This window comes from Camelina sativa, chromosome 9, assembly GCF_030686135.1.
Source record: "Camelina sativa cultivar CO46 ecotype springtype chromosome 9, ASM3068613v1".
Classification (NCBI taxonomy): domain Eukaryota; kingdom Viridiplantae; phylum Streptophyta; class Magnoliopsida; order Brassicales; family Brassicaceae; genus Camelina; species Camelina sativa.
The window spans coordinates 23,591,346-23,613,913 of NC_141888.1; the positions used below are offsets into that span (position 1 = coordinate 23,591,346).

The 22,568-nt window shown below is 40.2% G+C and overlaps 2 protein-coding genes and 2 pseudogenes across 3 annotated transcripts in view; 1 reads left to right on the forward strand and 3 right to left on the reverse strand.

Annotated features, from left to right (window-relative positions):
- The window catches only part of LOC147938614 (11-beta-hydroxysteroid dehydrogenase-like 2), a 39,996-nt gene that overhangs the window by 13,508 nt on the left and 3,920 nt on the right, over nucleotides 1–22,568 (forward strand). The gene's annotated exons all lie outside the window — the stretch shown is intronic.
- Nucleotides 3,762–4,643, reverse strand: LOC147938615 (uncharacterized; annotated as a pseudogene).
- Nucleotides 6,754–17,125, reverse strand: LOC147938616 (uncharacterized; annotated as a pseudogene).
- Nucleotides 19,477–22,036, reverse strand: LOC147938617 (uncharacterized). Its single transcript, XM_087464055.1, has 11 exons — nucleotides 21,888–22,036; nucleotides 21,680–21,746; nucleotides 21,473–21,596; nucleotides 21,169–21,259; nucleotides 21,007–21,096; nucleotides 20,779–20,919; nucleotides 20,565–20,682; nucleotides 20,256–20,419; nucleotides 20,049–20,163; nucleotides 19,754–19,939; nucleotides 19,477–19,671 (listed from the first exon to the last, which is right to left on the reverse strand). Exons 1-11 carry the CDS (start codon nucleotides 22,034–22,036, stop codon nucleotides 19,477–19,479), a joined length of 1,440 nt encoding a protein of 479 aa, XP_087320181.1.

The window sequence follows — 22,568 nt, forward strand, 5'->3', positions numbered from 1 at the left end:
TTAACATGGTTCAACCGGTTCCTTACAATTTTAAAATAGTTCCCTGTGGTTTAATTTATGATCTATGCCTTTGGTTAATAGTCATCAGCCCAGTTATTGTCTTCTCCTCGAGGGTTTATAAAGTTTGAAATGGCTGTTTTTGTAAAGCTTTGTAGTTGAGGTCCATCTTTTATAGTGTAGTGTCATTCTTGGCCCAAAAGTGATATATTTTTCCAAGATTTTCTTAGCATCGATCTTTATTCATTGATGTTGTCTTTAGTTTGTGCTTTGTGTTTATTCATTTTCTGATGTTTATTGTACTACTTAGTTCTTTAAAATAATTCGTATTTGAGTTTATTAGTAGAAGATGTTATTTTTCTTGTACTAATTTTTATGTACAAATGCTCAATCATTATCAGCAAGATGTTATTTTGTCTTTAGTTTGTGCTTTAAGTTTTTAAACCATTATCAGCATTGCAAGTGTACATTATGTCTGACAAAAATGTTGTATGTCCACCACTGTGGTAATGGTGTCTTCAGTAATACCTCGTATTTGAGCTAAATTCTATTTTGTCATGGTTCAATATACGTAAGTAGGAGCGAACCTGTTCTTGGCGGATATTAATATTTGTCCAACTCTAATTTTTAAACTTTTAAAATCAAAACAGCTTGAGAAGAAACTTGTTATTGAAATTTAAGATGCAAGTATTTCAGACATTTGGTTTTCTAAAACTCTTTTTCAAATACGGTTTACAAACTTTCTCATCTGTTTGTAGTAGTAGCACTTCTTGCACCTTGTATCCATGTCGTTAAGTTTGCATATCTTGTTTGGTTTGATGTCTCTTATGGATTGGAAGTAGATGGGTTGCATGGTGATATTGATGCCTTGGAGTGATAATTTGATATTGGTCCAACAACGATCAGACCTTGTTGTTGATTTAACCCATTGTAGCTTATCCAAATATTGTTTACCCGTGTCTGTTTCTCCCCTGCAGAACATGAGAATCCCATATAGATAAATGCCTTTTTCATACAAACCTTCAGCAGATGCTTGGAGATGATGAAGTCCTAAGGGTGTGTTGTTGTGGTAGAAATACTGTTTCACACCTTTGATGAACAGTGCTTCTGCATTACCGTATTGGAGACATCTCTCCATTAGTCTTTGGTAGTTGTGTACTGTTGCTAATGGATTCATGGCCAGCTGCTTGAGGTTGAGTTCTTTGGAAACTCTTTTATCCTTGCAGGCTATTGCTAGTTCATGAGAAACTTGGAAGCACTGACGAACATGGTTGCGTTCAGATTTTGCAACCCTGGAGATAATCTCGCCTAGAAGATCTTGTGGGGGGCTTTCTAATGGTGATAATACTTTGGAATGTGGCATTTCTCTTTCGTTTTGCTGGTGTGACTTTGAGTATTGCTTTCTTCGTGTGGTGAGATTTAATAGTGAGCAAGCCCTTGCCGTTTCATTACTTTAAAATTTGAGTAAAGAATGTTATTGATTTCTTGGTGTTAGTGGCCTTTAATTACTTTCATGATAGTGGTGGTGGTGGGGAGTCCTAGCGAAATTGAGGTTAGTCGCTTTGTATGTGTAATATATTAGTCGTTTGAAGATCTGTTTGCTAGTTTTTGAGAGTTGAATATATCAGACGTTTCTGTGTATGAATCGGAAATTCTTTCTATTAATCTGCATTATTAAAGATGATTATTATTTCAGTAATTGAACATTATAATTTCTGATTAGTATTCTATAATTTATTTGGCGTTTGTTTATGATATGATTGTCTGACTAATTGTGGTTAGTGGTGTTTTGTTTTAACAATAAGAGACGGCCCATTTTATTTGTTAAAGGCAATAGTTATTTAGAGTGGTGTTTATTTGTTTTCTTTTGGGCTTTCATTATGTTAAAGTTAGGGTCCATTTACGACATTTTTTTTAAAAAGGGTAAGGGCTCTGTTATTTATCTTTCTTTCGTTGATCGTAAGTAATAGAGTAAGTTAGTGTGTATAAGTGTATATGTTTGTATTCATTCATGTGGTGCATTTTTGAAACTTCTTCTAATGTAAGATTTGACATGGGTTGGTGATATCTGTAATGGTGTTTGTTGTGAAATTAGATTTTAATGCTTTCTTTTACATTCTTTCATTGATGATGGAAATCGTATAATTAAACAATTCAACGTTGGTTATTTGGGAACTCGTCGACTCCATTACCATGGACATACTAAAACCCAGTATTGTATTATGTTGTAAATTTGCTAACTTTTAAAGGCTGAGTAGCTACTGCTATTTAGAGTTTTGTCATCGTTGATCATTCCTTTGGCGCAATGTAGGAGAACTTATTGCAATATAAATTTTGGCATCATTTTTATGAAATATTGGAATTAGCAAGCTTGAATATGAAAAGTTATTGTGAAAAGGAAACTAAGTAGTTCAGCAACATGCTGTAGATTTAATTTAATGGTGGTTTACAAACATCCTCATCTGTTTGTAGTAGTAGCACTTCTTGCATCGAGTATCCATGTCGTTAAGCTTGCATATTTTATTTGGCTTATTGTCTCTTAAGGATTCAAAGTAGCACGGTTTCTTGAAGAATTGGGATGCCTTCTAGAGATTCTTTGATATTTGTCCAACAACGGTCTGATCTGGTTGTTGATTTTGCCCATTCTAGCTTATCCAAATATTTTTTCCCTTCCTCCATTCGTCTCCTGCATAACATGAGAATCCCATATATATATATATATATATATCCTTTTTTCGTACTCACCTTCAGCAGATGCTTGGAGATGTGGTAGGCCAATCTCTATGTTGTCGTTGTAGAAGTACTCTTTTATCCCTTGAATGTAGTGGGCTTCAGGATTACCAGCTTGTAGACATTTCTCCATGAGTGGTTGATACTTGTTTAATGTTGCTAATGGATTGATGGCTAGCGGCATGAGGTTGAGATTCTTTGAAACCCTTCCATCTTGACATGCGATCGCTAGTTCATGAGAAACTTGCAAGCAATTACGAATATCTCTGTGGCCATACTTTGCAACCTTAGATATAATATCGCCAAGAAGATCTTGTGGGAGGCTTTCTAAGGATGATATCTTTTGTTTTTGTGCCATGTTTTGCTTGTATTTTGTGGTTTGAATCTATGTTTAGTTTTTCTTCACTCGGTTGGTTTATATAGTTGTATCTCTTTGCCGTTTCAGTGTTCTAATAGAGTAATTGACGTCTTTAAATTACCTTGTTAGTGGCAGTGGCCATTGATTACCTTGATGATAGTGGGTATGGCGGGGAGGGGGTGGAGAGTCCAATATTAATTGCTGTTTAAGGTTTTATTTGTATAATTGATCGTCTCTAGTTAGTTCTTTTTGGTCGTAAGTTTATTGAGGTTTATCTTATTAAATGCGATGTAGATTGTTTCTTAGAAGTGGGCTTTTTGGTTAATTTGTCATAATCCGTAGTGTTTTCCCCCTTCTTAATGTATTTGAGCCCATTAATTTGAGACATCTCAAATAAGAATGGGAAACTATTTTCACTTAGTACGTTGTTGTTTAAAAAGTCGATTGATCCAACTACGATTAGGTCTATTTTAAATAAAAAGTATACAAACTGGCTTTGGTAAATATGTAAATGTGAGACTAAGAGCGTCGACATATGTTGTCTGCGTTCCCTCTTCTTCATATTCCTGAAATGTAAATTAAATCAGAATTAGTGTCATATTGTTTTTTTGTTGAAAACAGTACCTGTTATTTTAAAATGTGGTGTTCTTGTACATTGCCTTTGGTCATTACCTGTTTAAGGTTTTATGTTGTTGAAAACTTCTTTGTAGACGATATTCATGACCCCTCCAGTACCATTCTTCTCTGATGTGGCATCTAGGATTTTCAAGCCTGAATTTGAGGTTACACGCGATAAAGCCACATACAACTGCCCATGAGAGAACACTGATTGAGGTAAATAGAGAGCAACTTGTTTCAAACTTTGTCCTTGACTCTTGTTTATCTTCATTGCGTAACACACTCTTATTGGAAATTGCTTTCTTCGCAGGGTGAAAGGGTGCTTGCTGTCATTGGGAGACAAAACAATCCTAGGGATGAGGACCTTTTCACCAACATGGGTGCCTGTGAGAATCTCAGCTTCTATTATCTTCTGACCGAGTCTGGTGGTAAGAAGCCTTGTCCCATTGCATAATCCTTTTTTCTGGTTTAGGTTTCACAGCAACATTATTGGCACCCCTACTTTCAACCGTATTTGATGGTTTGGTAGCCCTGGAAACTCTAGTGAGTTTAAGTATTCTACTGTGTAAAGGTTATTCCAGTCGCCACCTGGTGCAAGCTCTTTCCGAATTGAATCTGAGCTTAAATATTCTTTAGCCTCACCTGGCACCATGGACAGCTGATAGTCATTAATTTCACGGACTGTCTCATTCCGAGGAGTTAAGATTGCCCTTTCCGTTAGGTAGTGACGTTCCTTGAAGGATTGAGAGAACAATGGATACATAACAGTTGTAATCTCTTGTAGATGGTTGCCTGTGTTTGGTAGAATTAGACTTTCCTCTATTGCTATTATGCAACCTCCAGCATGTTCATCAGGTGTAGTGCTAGCTGAAATTGAATTTCCATCTCCAACTTTTAAAATCCAATTTGCAAAAGCTGCGTCTGAATGTTTTAGTCTCATGTTTATTGTCAACTTGAAGATTTGACAGGCATTCCACAGATGAGATCGATTGATAGAGGCTTGTACAGTGTCCTAACGACTCCCTTGGGGAATAACTGGTAATATCTGTCTGAAATCTCCTCCTAGTAAAACTGTTTTCCCTCCAAATGGTTTGTTCAGTGCGGTTTCATCTTCTAACGCCATGAGGTCTCTGATTGTTCGATCTACAGCCTCAAAGGCATATCGATGTGCCATTGGTGCCTCATCCCATATAATTAAATCAGCCTTTGTAATTAAGGTAGCTAGCATTGTTCCAGACTTGATTTCACAGGTGGACCCTTCGTTGAGGTTTATTGGTATCTTGAATCGTGAATGTGCTGTTCTACCGCCAGGTAAGAGTAGAGCTGCTATTCCAGCTGATGCTACTGGGATTACGACTTTCTTCATTGAGCGTAACTTAGCTATTATTGCCTTGTAGAGGTATGTTTTCCCTGTACCTCCAGGACCTTGTAGAAAAAAACAGTTTTCCTGAATTGTCTTCCATAGATTTGACCACTGAATTGTACACCATTATTTGATCTTGATTCAGCGTTGGAAATAATCTGTTATGTTCAACAATCTCTTTCTGTACGTCAAATTGCAGGTCTTTTGTGAGGCTACTGTGGCTGATTTTTTTCAAAATAGCCTTGTCAGGCAATGGCATATCTGGGAAATTCGTGAGGGACTTCTCATTTTCCATTAATAGCTGCTCTATTTCAATCAAAGCGTATTTCTCCAGCTCAACATCGTTGAGATCCAAACCATTGAAATCAAAGACCTTTCTTCTGTTATGCTGCACATCTTCTGCAAGGTATCTCCAGTTTTTGTTCCACAGTTCTCGTGGGTTAGCTACTTCACAGTAAAACAGTAGTGTCACAAATAAATGGCGTATTTGATACGCTGTTGCCCATTGTGACACCTCTTTAAGTACATCATGCCACTCTTTATCATCGTCTAGGATTCCTCTAATGTAGCATGCTTCTTTATATGTAGCATACAGTACTCCAGCCAGTCTTAATGTCTTCAAAGCATGTCGCACCTTTCACTATATTCAATAAAATTCTGAGATAAAACAAATCGCCAGCTGATGGGTGGATATGTACTATCCTGCCAATAGCAAAACCTTGTTTCCTCCTTGTCCAGGTCTTTGTAGAGCTCCACACATAATATTTTGGGAATTCTACATATGTAAGGTCAAAGGCCTTCTTTTCTGATATGTATCCTACATCAGTTGCCTCTTTCTCTCTTTTGTTTGTAGCCATCCATTTAGTGAGCATTGTCTTCTCAACATCTTCTCTAGATATAATGTTCTCCAAACGTTGCAACTGGTCAAAAAGCAATCTCTGTTGATCTTGAAGATGTATATGTAGTCGTATCACTGCTGGCTTGTGATAATGGATGTGGAATGCAAATATTCTCCAAATTGCTTCACATGCAGAGACGTAGCGACAATCAAGGTACTCACTAATCTCATCAACAGGTTCAGATTCTTCTTTTTTAAAGTGTTTTTTTTTCCCCTTCTCTCGGTCTCACTATTACAAACGTTGCTTTGTCCACACCTTTTGTGATATATTTGAATAGATACTTCACTGCGCTTGTCTTACAACACCACTCAACATTTATATGTGCTTTATACTTTTTCAGCAGGTTGAGGTTATGTGGGACTACATGGCGATTGTCTAATCTTGTGACACCTTTGAAACCAAATTTGGACTCATCGTTGCGTTGCCGGTAAAGAACGTAACCAGAGTTGTCAACGCTAGTGTTGTCCACAAATGATCTAGGGAACTTTTTACTGCATGCACCATTCTCCATGCATGGTGAGAACGGTCTTTCTAAACCACAAGGCTCATGCATCATATGCTGCTCAACCAGTTCAAAGCCTTCCGTATCTGTTTCCTTATATGGTAATTCAGCTGATATGAATTTGTCAATCACAACTGGTTCTGGGTTTTTGCTTGTACCTTCTAGCCACAATAGAATGTGTGCGTGGGGGAGACCTCGTTTCTGGAACTCTATTGTGTACACTACTGCAGAATTGAAAGTCAAATTCATTTAGGTTTTAATGTTTTTCTCTGTGTGTATATGTTAGTTATGGATTAAGAAAAATTATTATACCTGCTACAGGAACAGGAAAGAAGAGTCCTTTGTTAAAATCTCCCAGCATCTTGTCTAGTTTCATTTTGAAGACTCTTGATTGAAGGTCAGGCCTTAAGTTCGATCCTTCTGTAGTATAAGTTTGTAGATGCTCTGTCAACTCTGGCCAATTTGGATTTGCTGTGAAGGTGATAAATAAATCAGGATTTCCAAACCATCTACATAAAGCCATCGCATCATGGTACTTCTCTACCATATATCGTGGACCTGCAGTAAAACTTGATGGTAATATTATTCTTTTCCCAATCCGTTTAGCATCTGTTTCTCCTCTTTCAACAGCATCGTAGACATTGTTATATAAATCAGCTCTTAATTTTTTTTGATTCAGAGCTATAAAACGTAGTCTTTCTTGTTCTGTCGCTGTGTAGGCATCAACAATGTATTGATGAAATAATCTGCCTCCCTTAGTGATAGTCATACCTTATGATAATCTTGTCTGAATCTGGTAAGCATAATACTCTCTCATTGTCATATATGATCTCTTTACTTGGCTCTGTCCTATTGAATGGTATGGAATTTCATCATGATATCCTGATTCACCATAAGGGAACAATAGAGGGTACTGAAGACTCATATATAGAGGATGAAGATCACTAATTCTTTGTAATTCAGAAGACTTAAATTGCAAGATGACATCTCTTCCAGCAGTCGCTGTACTAAAATCTCCAACTATTAATCTAGCAATCTCATCTGCAGTAGGTAAGTCATACTGTTTTCCTTTCTTTGCTTGGCTTATCAATCTGATATTGAATTCAGAGTTTGGTCCATCTTTGTAACATCTGCGAACCAATTTTTAAGGTTCTGGTGTGGGTGTCGATCGACACCCTTGGTGTATCGATCGACACCATGTTTTCTGGTTTGGTCCGGTTCGTTTTAATTGCTGTTTGGTTCGGTTTGGTTCAAGGAAAATCCCTAAATCGTGTTATAAGTGGAGAAGCGACAAATTAAGGGTTTTAGGGTGTCTTGTTGCCGTTTTCAGAGATAGAGAGAGAGGAGAGAGCCTATTGTGGTGTGAAGGAGATTAAAGGAGAAAGATCAGAATTGTTAGGTTTTGGGAGGAAACAGTTTCGGCATATCAAATCGTTCTCAAAGGTAATGAAATTTGGTAGGTTTATTTCCAAGTCTTTCATCGTCATTCGCCTTTTTACAGAAGTAGATTTGGATTTAAACTCGATGAGTTATTGGCAGTACTAAGATGAGGTGGTGCTCGGAATGCGGGTTGATGGATTGGATTGTTGTATCTTATTGTTTCTGTTGTATTTTCGTTGAGGTTGTAACGATTATGACATTTTGAGATTAATAAGATGAGTATTTTTCTTTATGTTTGACTGTTGTCGTCATGGGAAAAAGAGAAATAGCTCGGGTTTCTATTTTTGGAAGTTTCCATAAATAGAAAGTTTCCACAAAAGGAAAGTTTCCAGAATTAGAAAGTTTCTAAAAGGGAAATATTTGTGGGAAGTGTTGAGGTAGATCTAGCCGGGAGATACTCGATGGCATCAGGTTTGTTTTGCTCAAGGCCGTGTGGGCCCAACTCATGTGATACCGATAGCTCGATGGACTTTGTGGCCAGAGAGTGGGAGTGGTATGAGGCTTCGGATGACGATCCGAGAGCGTGCTTGAGGGTGACGACCCAAGAGCGGGATATTTGAGACTCCCTGGATACCGTAGCTGTGAGCCGCGGCTTGGCAGTGAGCCGGTATGTCTCGAGGGTTGCGACCCGAGAGCGGGGGGAGTGTGTGTGAGTGACTTCCTGGATGTCGTAGTTTAAGGCGGTTGGCCTGATAGCGAGCCGGCATGATTCGTTGATTGCGACCACGGACGGGGGAAGCACTGAGTTGTGAGCAAATAGTGTCTTTGATGCGAGTATATTGGCTAGAGGGAGACCTCATGGTTCAGTCGGAGGTGTGCGGGCTGTTGCGACAGTGCACGGGAAACCTTGGCTGACGGTATTTAGTCCAGTCAGGGACGTGCGGGCCGTGTTGACGGTGGCACGAAGGTCCTTGACAGTTAGACGGTTTTGCGGGATTCGAGGACGAATCCTTGTTGGTGGGGGAGAATTGTAACATCCGCGAACCAATTTTTAAGGTTTTGGTGTGGGTGTCGATCGACACCCTTGGTGTATCGATCGACATCATGTTTTCTGGTTTGGTCCGGTTCGTTTTAATTGCTGTTTGGTTCGGTTTGGTTCAAGGAAAATCCCTAAATCGTGTGATAAGTGGAGAAGCGACAAATTAAGGGTTTTAGGGTGTCTTGTCGCCGTTTTCAGAGATAGAGAGAGAGGAGAGAGCCTATTGTGGTGTGAAAGAGATTAAAGGAGAAAGATCAGAATCGTTAGGGTTTGGGAGGAAACAGTTTCGGCATATCAAATCGTTCTCAAAGGTAATGAAATTTGGTAGGTTTATTTCCAAGTCTTTCATCGTCATTCGCCTTTTTACAGAAGTAGATTTGGATTTAAACTCGATGAGTTATTGGCAGTTTCGTGAGACACGTTTTCTCAGACGCGAGTTGGGATCATCGGAGATTGTAACTGAGATCGTGGTCCCGTGTAGTGCCTGATCGTGCTGAAATTTTGTGGGAAGCTTCGTGACGTCTAGGGATAGCGTTTCACCGGAGCGATTTGATAGTTAACGGTTGGTGTTTATTTTAGGGTTTCGTCTTTGAGACTGTTCTTTTCTGATGTTTCTGTCCAGTTTTGCTATAAGTCGTTTTTGGTTGTGTGGCTTGTTGTAGGGCGTTTCTGGGCTGTTTCATACGTTAGGAGGGTCTCAACTGGTTGTATTGGTTGTTATAATCAGTTGATAAGGTGAGTGCTTGACCATGGTTGATCTAAGCATGAGATCTCTCTTGTTTGGGTGTTTTCTTTTCTGTTTGTGTTGTTTTGTTGCTTGGGTTCGTTGCTTTTGTGATTCCCAGTGATTTCCGAGGTAATTGGGTGAGTTTGAGACGGATTCGAGATGATTTGGAAGGGGAGTTCGACGTTCGTGTTCGCGCAGATCGTGTCTGCAGAAGAGGCATCGGTCGACACTGTTTAGCATCGGTCGACACCATTGTTTGTAGTATCGATCGACACCGTGAGGCATCGGTCGACACTGGTCTCAGCCGAGACTTGTTTTCCTGGTTTGATGTATTGTTGTGTGTTGTTTGTTTTGCTTAAACATGAGGGTCTCATATGCTTGTGTGTATAACCTAGTAGATGGGAGGACGGCCTCACTAAGTATTTATGATAATAATTACGCATCTCAATTGTTGTTTGTGGTGTGCAGGTAAAGGCAAAAGTGTGATCATGGAATCATGGCGATGAGGAGGAGGATGATCTAGGGTCTCGTTTGTGTGTTATTGGATTTTTTGGTTATGTTGTTGGAACCTTGGTTAGTGTTATGGTAGGTTGCCGGATAGAATGGTTAGGAATGTTATTGTATTGATGATTTGTTGGTTTTGTATTATTGGTATGTTTCCGCTGTGCTTAATGTTATTGCTGGTTTAATGTTGAGTTGTGGTTTGGGTTGGTTAATTAAGTAGTATGGGATGCTTAATTATATATTGTTTTCAATTATTAAAAAAAAGGGGTCGGGTTGTTTCATTTTGGTATCAGAGCCCTTACGGTTCTAGGTTTGGGTTCACTAGGCTTTGTGCTGTAGATGTTTGGAATTTGCATGCTTGAATTGATTATGTGAGTTAGTCAATTTTGTGTGGCATGGAGTTTGAGATTTGCATGCTTACATCCTCTTCGAGCCTTCAATGAGATTCCACGGTGAGTTATTGTTATGTTTCTTTGTGTGGTATTGATTTGTTTTCTGCTTGTTAGCCTCTGCTCTTGGAAGATCAGTGGTTAAGGTGTTTGAGTAGTTGGTCGTGGACGGGGACGTGGTCGTGGTCATTGTCGGGCGGGTCCCGAGGCCAGCAAGTGTGTGGTCCAGAGTTCCACGAGGAGGTACGTCAGAGGGTCGCAAGCGTATCAGGACCAGAGGGGATTAGCCGGTGAGCGTGCCGGGGGTGCTGGGAACCCAGGTGTGGGGTTGCAGCAGGTGGAGCCCAGGGTCGAGATGATCGCTTGGCGGATCTGTTGGCGTGCTGTTGGAGCGGTTACCGAGAGGGGTACCAGTGTAGGCTCCAGTTGTGCCGCATGTGGCGGGGTGCAGTCGAGGGCTGCGGATGTTGAGGACTTTCCACCTTATGTTAAGAGGATGGAGCGGTTGTAGATGACCGGTATGAGATTATTCTCAAGAGGTATCGGGCCTAGAGAGGCGGATAGGTGGACATATGCAGTTGGAGCAGATACTTCTCTGCTTGGTGGTTAATCCAGTTGGATATAAGTTGAGTGGGCAGGTGTAACATTGCAATGTTATACTCGGACCACAGGAGGTAGTTGTGTCGAGAGATGTTTATAGTCGTTAAGGATTATTGCTCCTGAGGGGATGGTGATTCCCCTGAATACCGATAGCTCGAGGGGCTGAGGGCTCCGAGAGTGGCAGAGGGGATGTTGTTCTCCTGAGGGGATGAGTAGTTCCCCTGATACCGAGATCTTGAGGATTGTGGTCCAAGAGTGAGACGGTATAACTCGAAGACGGTATAACTCGAAGACGGTATAACTCGAAGAGTGAGATCGGTATGACTCGAAGGTTGCGACCTAAGAGTGGAAGAGTTGGGAGCAAGAAATTCCTAGGACGTGAGTATAAACATAACGATTGAATGTAGACCTTGAGAGATTGACGGTGGTTTAATCTCGGGTTTTGAATGTGTTGACTTTTGGGACAAGGTTTTATGACCATAGCGTTTATGAATGTTTGGCTGTGTGCCAGGATTGTGAGGCCGGTGGTGCCGGAGTTCCGGGAAGGGGAGTTACAGCAGGATTGAGCCGGGAGAGGCATGTTTGCCAGATACATAAGTTCACGAAAAGCCTTCATGGCAGGATAAACTAATCGTTGTAACGATGCTGGATGAAGTTCATTGGAGTTGGACAGGGTTGCTAGATCCAAGGTTTTGGTAAACTTGTTGGAGGGAATAAGTCAAGTGGTTTGAGTTAGCTGCCTGCAAAGCATTTGACGCGGTGAATCAGAATATGCGAACGTATGGTACTTGTTTGTTTTATTACGCTCGTATTGATGATTTACTGTGGAAAATTGCCAAGTGGAAAAGCTATTTCTGGAATAAGTTATCTTGGGGAAGTTTCCCTAAGTGGCAAGTTACTAGAGGTTCTTGGACGAACAAGAGGGTTGATATTTAGGTGGCGGCGAGTTGATGTCGGCATACTTGAGTATTTGTTTAGTTGAGCTGAGGAAGCAACTAGAGGATTTATGCAGCAAGGGATTTATACGTTCTAGTGTATCACAGTGGAGAGCACTGGTGTTATTTATTAAGAAGAAGGATGGGAGTTTCCGCTTGTGCATTGACTAATTGGGTTTGAACCGGGTCACTGTCAAGAACAAGTACCCTCTTCAAATGATTGATGAGTTGTTGAATCAGCTGGGAGGTGCTACTCGGTTCTCTAAGGTAGATCTGGCGTCGGGTTATCATCAGATACCGATAGATGAGGCAGATGTGAGGAAGACTGCTTTCAGGACGAGGTATGGGCACTATGAGTTTGTGGTGATGCTTTTTGGATTGACTAACGCGCCAGCAGTGTTTATGAGATTGATGAACAGTGTGTTTTAGGAGTTTCTGGATGTATATGTCATCATTTTCATCGACGATATCCTGGTTTATTCTAAGAGTCCTGAGGTGCATGCAGTGCATTTGAGGGCAGTTATGGAGAAGCTGCGGGAGCAGAAGTTGTTTGCTAAGTGGAGCAAGTACAGTTTTTAGCAGCGTGAGATGGGCTTTCTGGGTCACATTGTTTCTGAAGAGTGAGTTTCTGTAGATCCGGAGAAGATTCAGGCTATCAGGGATTGGCCTAGACAAGAGAATGTCACTAAGATCAGGAGTTTCCTTGGTTTGATAGGTTACTACAGGACCATGAGATGAAGTCTCTGGTAGGAGAGATCAGTGCGTTGAGCTTGTGTGTGGTTCCTCGAGAACCATTGGGTTAGGAGGCGGCTTATGGAGCGGATCTTCTGAGCAGGGTGTGGTTGGCTCAGGAGAAGGATTTGGGGCTGGTGAATGTCTCTAAGGATGTTGATTCAGAGTATCAGGTCTCAACTAATGGTACTATCTTGGTGCACGGTCGGATTTGTGTGCCCAAGGATGAGGATTTGAGATAGGAGATCTTGAGGGAGGCTCATGCGAGCATGTTTTTCTATTCATCCAGGAGCGACTAGGATGTACCGTGATCTCAAGAGGTACTATCATTAGGTCAGGATGAAGAAGGTTGTCGCTAGTTGGGTCGCGAGGTGCGACGTGTGTCAGCTGGTGAAGGCTGAGCATCAGGTTCCAAGCGGATTACTAAAGAGTCTACCCATTTCAGAGTGGAAGTGGGATATGATCACAATGGATTTTGTGGTAGGATTGCCAGTGTCACAAACTTTTGATGTTATTTGGGTTATTGTGGACCGGTTGACTAAGTCAGCATATTTTCTATCCATTAAGAAGATTGATGGAGCAGCGGTCTTGGCTAAGAAGTATGTGAGAGAGATAGTCAGATTGCATGGGGTGCCAGCGAGCATTGTGTTTGACAGGGATTCTAAGTTCACTTGGGTGTTCTGGAAGGTATTTCAGGCAGAGATGGGCACTAAGGTGCATATGAGTATAGCTTATCATCCCCAGACAGATGGACAGTCTGAGAGGACGATCCAGACGCTGGAGGATTTGTGTGTTGGATTGGGGTGGCCATTGGGCAGATCACCTGAACCTGGTAGAGTTTGCTTACAACAACAGTTATCAGGCAAGTATTAAGATGGCTCCTTATAAGGCTTTGTATGGGAGACCATGTCGTACACCATTATGTTGGACTCAGGTGGGGGAGAGGAGCATATATGGTGCGGATTTTGTTCAGGAGACCTCAGATAAGATTCGGGTTCTGAGGCTGAACATGAGGGAGGCTCAGGATCGGCAGAAGAGCTATGCTGATAAGAGGAGAAAGGATCTTGAGTTTCAGGTTGACGATAGAGTGTACCTCAAGATGGCTATGTTGCGGGGTCCGAACAGGTCATTGTCAGAGACTAAGTTGAGTCCGAGGTACATGGGTCCGTGCAGAGTGGTTGAGCGGGTGGGACCAGTGGCATATCGGCTGGAGTTGCCTGAGGTTATGCGTGCGTTCCACAAGGTATTTCATGTGTCGATGCTGAGGAAGTGTCTTCACGAGGGTGACCGGCTGTTGCCTAAGATTCCTGAGGATCTTCAGCCCAACATGACGTTGGAGGCGAGACCGTTGAGGGTACTCGGGAGGAGAGTCAAGGAACTTCGGAAGAAGAAAATTCCTTTGATGAGAGTCCTGTAGGACTGTGATGGAGTAGAGGAGCAGACTTGGGAGCCTGAGGCGAGGATGAATGCAAGGTTTAAGAAGTGGTTTGAGAAGCAGGCCGCAACTTGAGCTTGTCTAGCCGGGTCTGAGTTGTAGTCCGTGGCTGGAGTGGGTACGGAGTATTCCAGCCCATCTCTCTTGATACTTGGTCGCTTAGGGGTGGTTGGTTGGGCGACTCAGTACTAAGATGAGGTGGTGCTCGGAATGCGGGTTGATGGATTGGATTGTTGTATCTTATTGTTTCTGTTGTATTTTCGTTGAGGTTGTAACGATTATGACATTTTGAGATTAATAAGATGAGTATTTTTCCTTTATGTTTGACTGTTGTCGTCATGGGAAAAAGAGAAATAGCTCGGGTTTCTATTTTTGGAAGTTTCCATAAATAGAAAGTTTCCACAAAAGGAAAGTTTCCAGAATTAGAAAGTTTTTAAAAGGGAAATATTTGTGGGAAGTGTTGAGGTAGATCTAGCCGGGAGATACTCGATGGCATCAGGTTTGTTTTTCTCAAGGCCGTGTGGGCCCAACTCATGTGATACCGATAGCTCGATGGACTTTGTGGTCAGAGAGTGGGAGTGGTATGAGGCTTCAGATGACGATCCGAGAGCGTGCTTGAGGGTGACGACCCAAGAGCGGGATATTTGAGACTCCCTGGATACCGTAGCTGTGAGCCGCGGCTTGGCAGTGAGCCGGTATGTCTCGAGGGTTGCAACCCGAGAGCGGGGGGAGTGTGTGTGAGTGACTTCCTGGATGCCGTAGTTTAAGGCGGTTGGCCTGATAGCGAGCCGGCATGATTCGTTGATTGCGACCACGGACGGGGAAGCACTGAGTTGTGAGCAAATAGTGTCTTTGATGCGAGTATATTGGCTAGAGGGAGACCTCATGGTTCAGTCGGAGGTGTGCGGACTGTTGCGATAGTGAACGGGAAACCTTGGCTGACGGTATTTAGTCCAGTCGGGGACGTGCGGGCCGTGTTGACGGTGGCACGGAGGTCCTTGACAGTTGGACGATTTTGCGGGATTCGAGGACGAATTCTTGTTGGTGGGGGAGAATTATAACATCCGCGAACCAATTTTTAAGGTTTTGGTGTGGGTGTCGATCGACACCCTTGGTGTATCGATTGACACCATGTTTTTTGGTTTGGTCCGGTTTGTTTTAATTGCTGTTTGGTTCGGTTTGGTTCAAGGAAAATCCCTAAATCGTGTTATAAGTGGAGAAGCGACAAATTAAGGGTTTTAGGGTGTCTTTTCGCCGTTTTCAGAGATAGAGAGAGAGGAGAGAGCCTATTGTGGTGTGAAGGAGATTAAAGGAGAAAGATCAGAATCGTTAGGGTTTGGGAGGAAATAGTTTCGACATATCAAATCGTTCTCAAAGGTAATGAAATTTAGTAGGTTTATTTCCAAGTCTTTCATCGTCATTCGCCTTTTTACAGAAGTAGATTTGGATTTAAACTCGATGAGTTATTGACAGTTTCGTGAGACACGTTTTCTCAGACGCGAGTTGGGACCATCGGAGATTGTAACTGAGATCGTGGTCTCGTGTGGTGCCCGATCGTGCTGAAATTTTGTGGGAAGCTTCGTGACGTCTAGGGGTAGCTTTTCACCGGAGCGATTTGATAGTTAACGGTTGGTGTTTATTTTAGGGTTTCGTCTTTGAGACTGTTCTTTTCTGATGTTTCTCTCCAGTTTTGCTATAAGTCGTTTTTGGTTGTGTGGCTTGTTGTAGGGCGTTTCTGGGTTGTTTCAGACGTTAGGAGGGTCTCAACTGGTTGTATTTGTTGTTATAATCAGTTGATAAGGTGAGTGCTTGACCATGGTTGATCTAAGCATGAGATCTCTCTTGTTTGGGTGTTTTCTTTGCTGTTTGTGTTGTTTTGTTGCTTGGGTTCGTTGCTTTTGTGATTCCCAGTGATTTCCGAGGTAATTGGGTGAGTTTGAGACGGATTCGAGATGATTTGGAAGGGGAGTTCGACGTTCGTGTTCGCGCAGATCGTGTCTGCAGAAGAGGCATCGGTCGACACTGTTTAGCATCGGTCGACACCATTGTTTGTAGTATCGATCGACACCGTGAGGCATCGGTCGACACTGGTCTCAGCCGAGACTTGTTTTCCTGGTTTGATGTATTGTTGTGTGTTGTTTGTTTTGCTTAAACATGAGGGTCTCATATGCTTGTGTGTATAACCTAGTAGATGGGAGGACGGCCTCACTAAGTATTTATGATAATACTTACGCATCTCAATTGTTGTTTGTGGTGTGCAGGTAAAGGCAAAAGTGTGATCATGGAATCATGGCGATGAGGAGGAGGATGATCTAGGGTCTCGTTTTTGTGTTATTGGATTTGTTGGTTATGTTGTTGGAACCTTGGTTAGTGTTATGGTAGGTTGCCGGATAGAATGGTTAGGAATGTTATTGTATTGATGATTTGTTGGTTTTGTATTATTGGTATGTTTCTGCTGTGCTTAATGTTATTGCTGGTTTAATGTTGAGTTGTGGTTTGGGTTGGTTAATTAAGTAGTATGGGATGCTTAATTATATATTGTTTTTAATTATTAAAAAAAAAAAGGGGTCGGGTTGTTTCAATCTTGATACCTATCCCTTGCTTTTCTGAAAACCTTTGCTAGTTCATTTGTTCTATCTAGCATTTTTATTAAAATACCTACAGTTTCTTCATCAACTGGTTTCCCTTTACCTCCCGCTGGCATCTTCTGCATACGATTTTTGATTTCATTTGTTGTATCAAAAATGTAAAGCTGTAGAAAAGACGGGTGCTTCCCATCTTCTGGTAATAGAGACCCAATAGAGTGGTAATTTTGGCCATGGATTCTGTAAGTATAGGGTCCTTGTGTTCCTGTCACTGTATGATCAACTTTCCCACCAGTTGATGTAAATGCTAGCATCGAGTTCAGTACACGCATGTTACGACGATAATCTGATGATTCATTGTACAGCTTCTCTAGTTCAGGAGGTGGTGCACGAACTTTTGGTAGTCTTACGCGACCTTGTTGACAACATAATGTTTGATTTCTCGTTTCTTTTTTCCATAGCAGGCATCACAAAATTGGCAGGTCACAATACTGGTGGCGGTAGATAGCTCTGCAATCGTTATAGAGGTTAGTTGGAACTTATGTTTAGTTAGTTTATGAGGGATGTAAGAAAGCATAATAATAACAGTATAATTATTAATTAAGTATGGAAATTAGAATATTTATTTCAACCTTTTGGTTTCTTTTTTTTGAGTTTCGCCAACCTGATTGCAAGTCGTAATCTTCGAGCTCTTGTACATTGACCTGGACATTGTCATATGGAAATATGAGACCTGAGGATATCTAAGTGAACCAATACTGTTGTGTATAGAGTGGTTATATATACTTTTTCTCTTTAATGATTCATGGGAAAGGTTTGTAAAATTTGGTGATTCGGTGAAGTATTTTTCACTTAGCCATGGTTGGCGTAGCTTTCCATCTGTAAGAGTAACATGAGCAATGTCAGAACTTTTAAAATTTCTAAAGTGACTATCTATGTGAAGCTGAAATGTCAGATTTTTAGCAAAATAACATGAACAATATAGAGCTTACTTTTCTTAAATAAACTTCTGTCTGTGTTCAATTTTTCTTTCTCTTTACTGGATTTCTGCTTTCTCTTCCTGCTGCCTTCACCGCTCACTGTTTCTTTCATTTTGGTAAAACCTTTGCAGGTTTCCAAATTGACTACAATTGTTGAAAATATGGAAAAACGGAAGAAGAAAATAATGTTAACAATCCCTTTGTTAAATTTGAGAAGAATCTTGAACACAATAGCTAAATTAGTGTTAGATAATGTGCTTCTTAAATTTCTTAGTAAGCTGTTTATTATTTGTAACCTCATAGGTAAGATGGAAAGGTATGTATAATAATAGAGTATCAATATTTATTTAGCGATACATTTATTAAGCAATGATGGTTGTATAAGATTTTTGCTTCAGTATATGACTCAAAACTCTGTTACAATACTTAAAAACTCTGTTTTTTATCTATGGTCCTTCTCATGCATGTAGGCTATTTTTAAACCATTCTGGAACACATACGGGCAAGACTTTGTGTTTTTAAAATTTTTTCAAACTCAACGACAACACTATTGGATTATATTAGTTGAGATTTATTTGCATTTTGAACAAACATATGAACAAACATAACACTTTATTGGAGAAAATATGTGGGAACTGATGTCAAAATAACACTATATTATATTATGTGGGAACAAACATAACACTATATTAGTTGTTATTACAGTAAAAATGTAAGAATACAACATAGCCACACTAACTTTCTTTATTTACATACACAAGTTTCACACTACAGGTTTGAGAAATGAAAAAGAGCTGGGATAGATCATCACAAAGAGCACTAATGGAAATCTGTAAGCTGACGATGGTCCACGGTTCAACAGAAGGGAAGTCAGTCTGTAAGCTGACTATGGTCATGCTTACATGTTTTTTCGTTACAAACAATCTCCATTGTTTCTTCTGTCACAACCAAGTAGAAGATGACCCTGAAATGCAGTATTAATTTCAGACTAAATACATGTTGATGAAAAGGATTTGTTCTAATTTGGGAATCTACGTACCTTTGACATTGGCCATATGCTGAAATGGAGTAAATTCTCTTCTTTAATCGTCCCGCCATTACCCACTTATGCTGACTATGGGCTAATACATGTTTCTTTGTTCCAAACAATCTCCATTGTTTCTTTCGTCATGTTTCTTATGTCACAACCTAGTAGAAGATGACCCTGAAATGCAGTATTGGTTTCAAAATTAATACATGTTGATTGAAAGGAGTGTTGATTGTATGAGAATCTACGTACCGTTGACATTGACCATATGCTGAAATGGACTCTGTTAGCTTCTTTAATCATACCTCCATTACACAATTCAAGCATATCCAGGTCTGCAACCATCAACAAACTCAACAATGTTTTCTCCTTAATCGTGAAAGATACAAAAATGCTCCCCATTCAGCGTAAATATACAAAAAGCTCCCCAAAGATACATAACTTCCCTGATAACAACACATTTTGAAAGCATATATTCTAAAGGATTAGTTGATTACAAAGGTAGAGCATGTCATCTAAGAAAACACTCATAGAATAACTCAAGAAAATTCAGCTCAAATCAAAAGTAACAACACTTGTCCACTTATGAAATGCAGGAGAGGTTGTTTCAAATAAGGGATAATGCATGAGAGGTTTTTTCAAATAAGAAATGGCGAAAAATAGATAAGCGAATAGGCTAATTGCATTTTTGTTTCTTCTGCTTCTTGTTCCTTCCACTTGAAGATGAAGTTTCCTCAGCTAAATCGCCAGAATCAATGCAAAGTTCCTGTGATTCTTTTTCAATTGATGAAGATGTGCTTGACATCTGGAGATGTGTTGGATTGGTAGCTGGTGATTTAACTCCTAAATCCACAATATCTCCACCTTGTGCCTATGTATATTAAAACTAATTAGTGAACAATAAAATGAGATCATTTCTTCCAGGGTTGTTAGAGAAGGTGCCAACAGATTACCTCTTTGAAGGTTGGGCCAGAAAGGACTTCGGTAGTCTCATAGATACGTGATACAGTAAATGATTGGTGATGAGGAGTGAAGTTGAAAGAAGTGAGCTTAATCTGAAATGTGAATTTCTTTCCAACAATTTCAGAAACGACTTTGGGTATAGAAGCAACAGTTTCTAAGTTGTGCTCATTGTCAGCCTGGCGAAAAGGAAAATTGAAATTCAGACCGACATAACTGGTGAATTTTGAAATTAAAATTGTTGAAAGAATAAGAAAACTTCAAAAGATTCGTCTATTATATACATACCAGCTGGGAAGCTACGGTTGTTGCATGTATGTTGGTTAACTTCACCATGTCCTTATCAAAAGCTACAAAGACGGCGGTGCTTATCCCATCGTGAACAACCAGTTCCACACGGTATCTTCCAAATGATGGCATGGTTAGACTTGATATCGGTTTCAAAAACAACAAATGATTTAAAAGGGAAAGAAGGATAGCAGTTTGTAATATTACTTGACATCTCCTATTGCTGTCGTTGAGCCGCATTTGAAGTTGTTGCAAGTTAGTGAGGACAACTTCTTCACCATTTTTGTCCCACATGCGGCACATGAAATGAAACTCCAGCCACGTTGAGCTTGTATGTCAGTCACTGTTGCGTTGCAAAGGAATTCAGCCTCCTAATTTTTTAAAAATACAGAAAGATATGGGGTTTGTTAATGGGTCAGTTGTTTGATCTAAAACATTAAGATGAAAATGATATTGATATGACATTAATGGTTCTCTATGCACAATCAAATGATACAAAGATCTACGGAAATAGACCTGTGGATCTGCAGTTGCAACAAACTGATTAAGTTCATCAATGGATACATGTTCAATCTTCTCTACTCCATGAGATGGTGCAATAGAGTTGGTGCCTTCTGTTTCTTTCAGCTTTAGGCTGTTTGGTCATGTAGTTAGGCAGTGATGTACGCACATTAACTACATAATATGAATGAGTAAATATAGAGGAATATTAAAGCATCCCTTTCAATACCTTTCAGCGTATTTTCGTGTGGTTGCAACGTCTCCATCAGTATAAAATTTAGTACCAGACGTAGCATTGAGGTAAAGTTCAGCTGAAGAGAAACGTTGAGTTAGCTGTGGTGCAAGGTTAAGATCACTTGAAATTTGAATACTAAATGAACAGGGATTTAACAACAAATAATGTAGAATATGAAATGATTCACCTCCAAATATCTTAGGATCAATATTCGTTGCTAACAAAATATGAGTGCCATCCTCTTTCTCGTTGAATACCTTCTCCAATGAGGTTGCATGTTCATCAAATGCACTTAATCGAACTTTCTCACCACTGTCATAAAAGGGTAAATGTGGTGAAGCTCATAAAAAAAAATGTAGAAGCCAAAATCAATGAAGAACATACCTTTCAAGACTGATGTGGACTAACATCCTCTCCAAAACTTGTGTCATCCCATTTCGATAAGCTTTGCTGGAACATACTTGGCCGATGATATCTAATTTAAGTTAAAAAAACAGAATCAACACCAGAACATCAGGTTTTAAACAACTGTATTATATTGGCGACATTATGCATACACAAGAAAGATGAATACTTAATTGTTTGACGAAAGTAGTTTTTCAAAAACCCAACTTTTCATAAACAAATTAAGAAAACAGAACTTATTAGATCTTGTCTGTGTATTGAAAGTCTTCAAACATGGACAAACCTGGGAGCTCCATGTTGGTGTTTGCAAGAGAGACCAATTGCTCATAACTCCGAAAACGGAAATGTTCATTCGGAATTCGAGAGACAGACTCGTCAACCTCATCAAAGACAGTGGTAGGTGTGAACTGTATTGAGAAATGAAAATCAGTGAGCTTAAAACGATAATTGCTTCTAGTGACTTCAAAGCCGGAAATTTGATATATTGCACCATCACGCAAAGAATTCTCGAATTTTGAAAGGTAGGTGACATTGATCGACCCTTGCATGACAGTACTCTGGAAATCAATATTGAAATAGATGATGTACATAAGTGAGAGTCATTTAAAAGGATATTTATTGTCAAAATTGTGAAAATTTGGAATAGATCACGTAAATAAATCAGATGAAATGAAGACAATATTTGATATGGAAGGTACCTTCTCATCAATGAGAAGGAAATCAACACCCATAAGTTGGCCTCCTTTTTGACATTGCGAGCAGGCCAGTGACAGAGCATCCTTCCCACAATCTGTTGGTGAAGACGGCCAGCTTTGAGGTCAGCGAATGAAACAACAGAGGTATTCATATTAGTCAGAAAAAAAGTAGAAGACAAAGTATAATTTGAGCATCATGAAGTTGCAAATGGTAGCTTTATAGAAGACTGCGACTTACCTCAATTGAAGTAATGTGTAGTGGGCTAAGCATTAGATGAGAGACCTTTCAACGACACCCGTTACAATGAAAATTGAAGAGACAGCAGCCTATGGGTCTCGAGGAGTGGGAGAAACGGTCACACATATGAAGACGGCAAAACCCGTTACAATGGAAATTGAAAACACGGCAGCCTAAAGGTCTCGAGTAGTGGGAGAAAGGGTCGCACATACGAGTAGGAGAGAAGGTTGTTCCAAGGGCATCTCACAAATTTGGGTTTGATATGGGCTTTAAAGTGTTAATGGGTTCATGGTTTTTAACTGCTTCATGAGTAAGTTTTTAAAATAGGCCCAAAAAATTAAATCAGCAGTTGCTGACGTGGCTGCATAAGAAGTGAGAAAAAGCCAACTTTATATATATAGATATATATATTTATATATATTAATATATATATATATATATATATA

Coding starts and splice junctions, on each gene's coding strand:
- LOC147938617 (XM_087464055.1), bottom strand. CDS start 22,036: ATGAATACCTCTGTTGTTTCATTCGCTGACCTCAAAGCTGGCCGTCTT. Junction 20,420..20,564: donor TTGCAACTGCAGATCCACAG/GTCTATTTCCGT, acceptor TTAAAAAATTAG/GAGGCTGAATTCCTTTGCAA. Junction 20,164..20,255: donor ACAGCAATAGGAGATGTCAA/GTAATATTACAA, acceptor ATCATTTGGAAG/ATACCGTGTGGAACTGGTTG.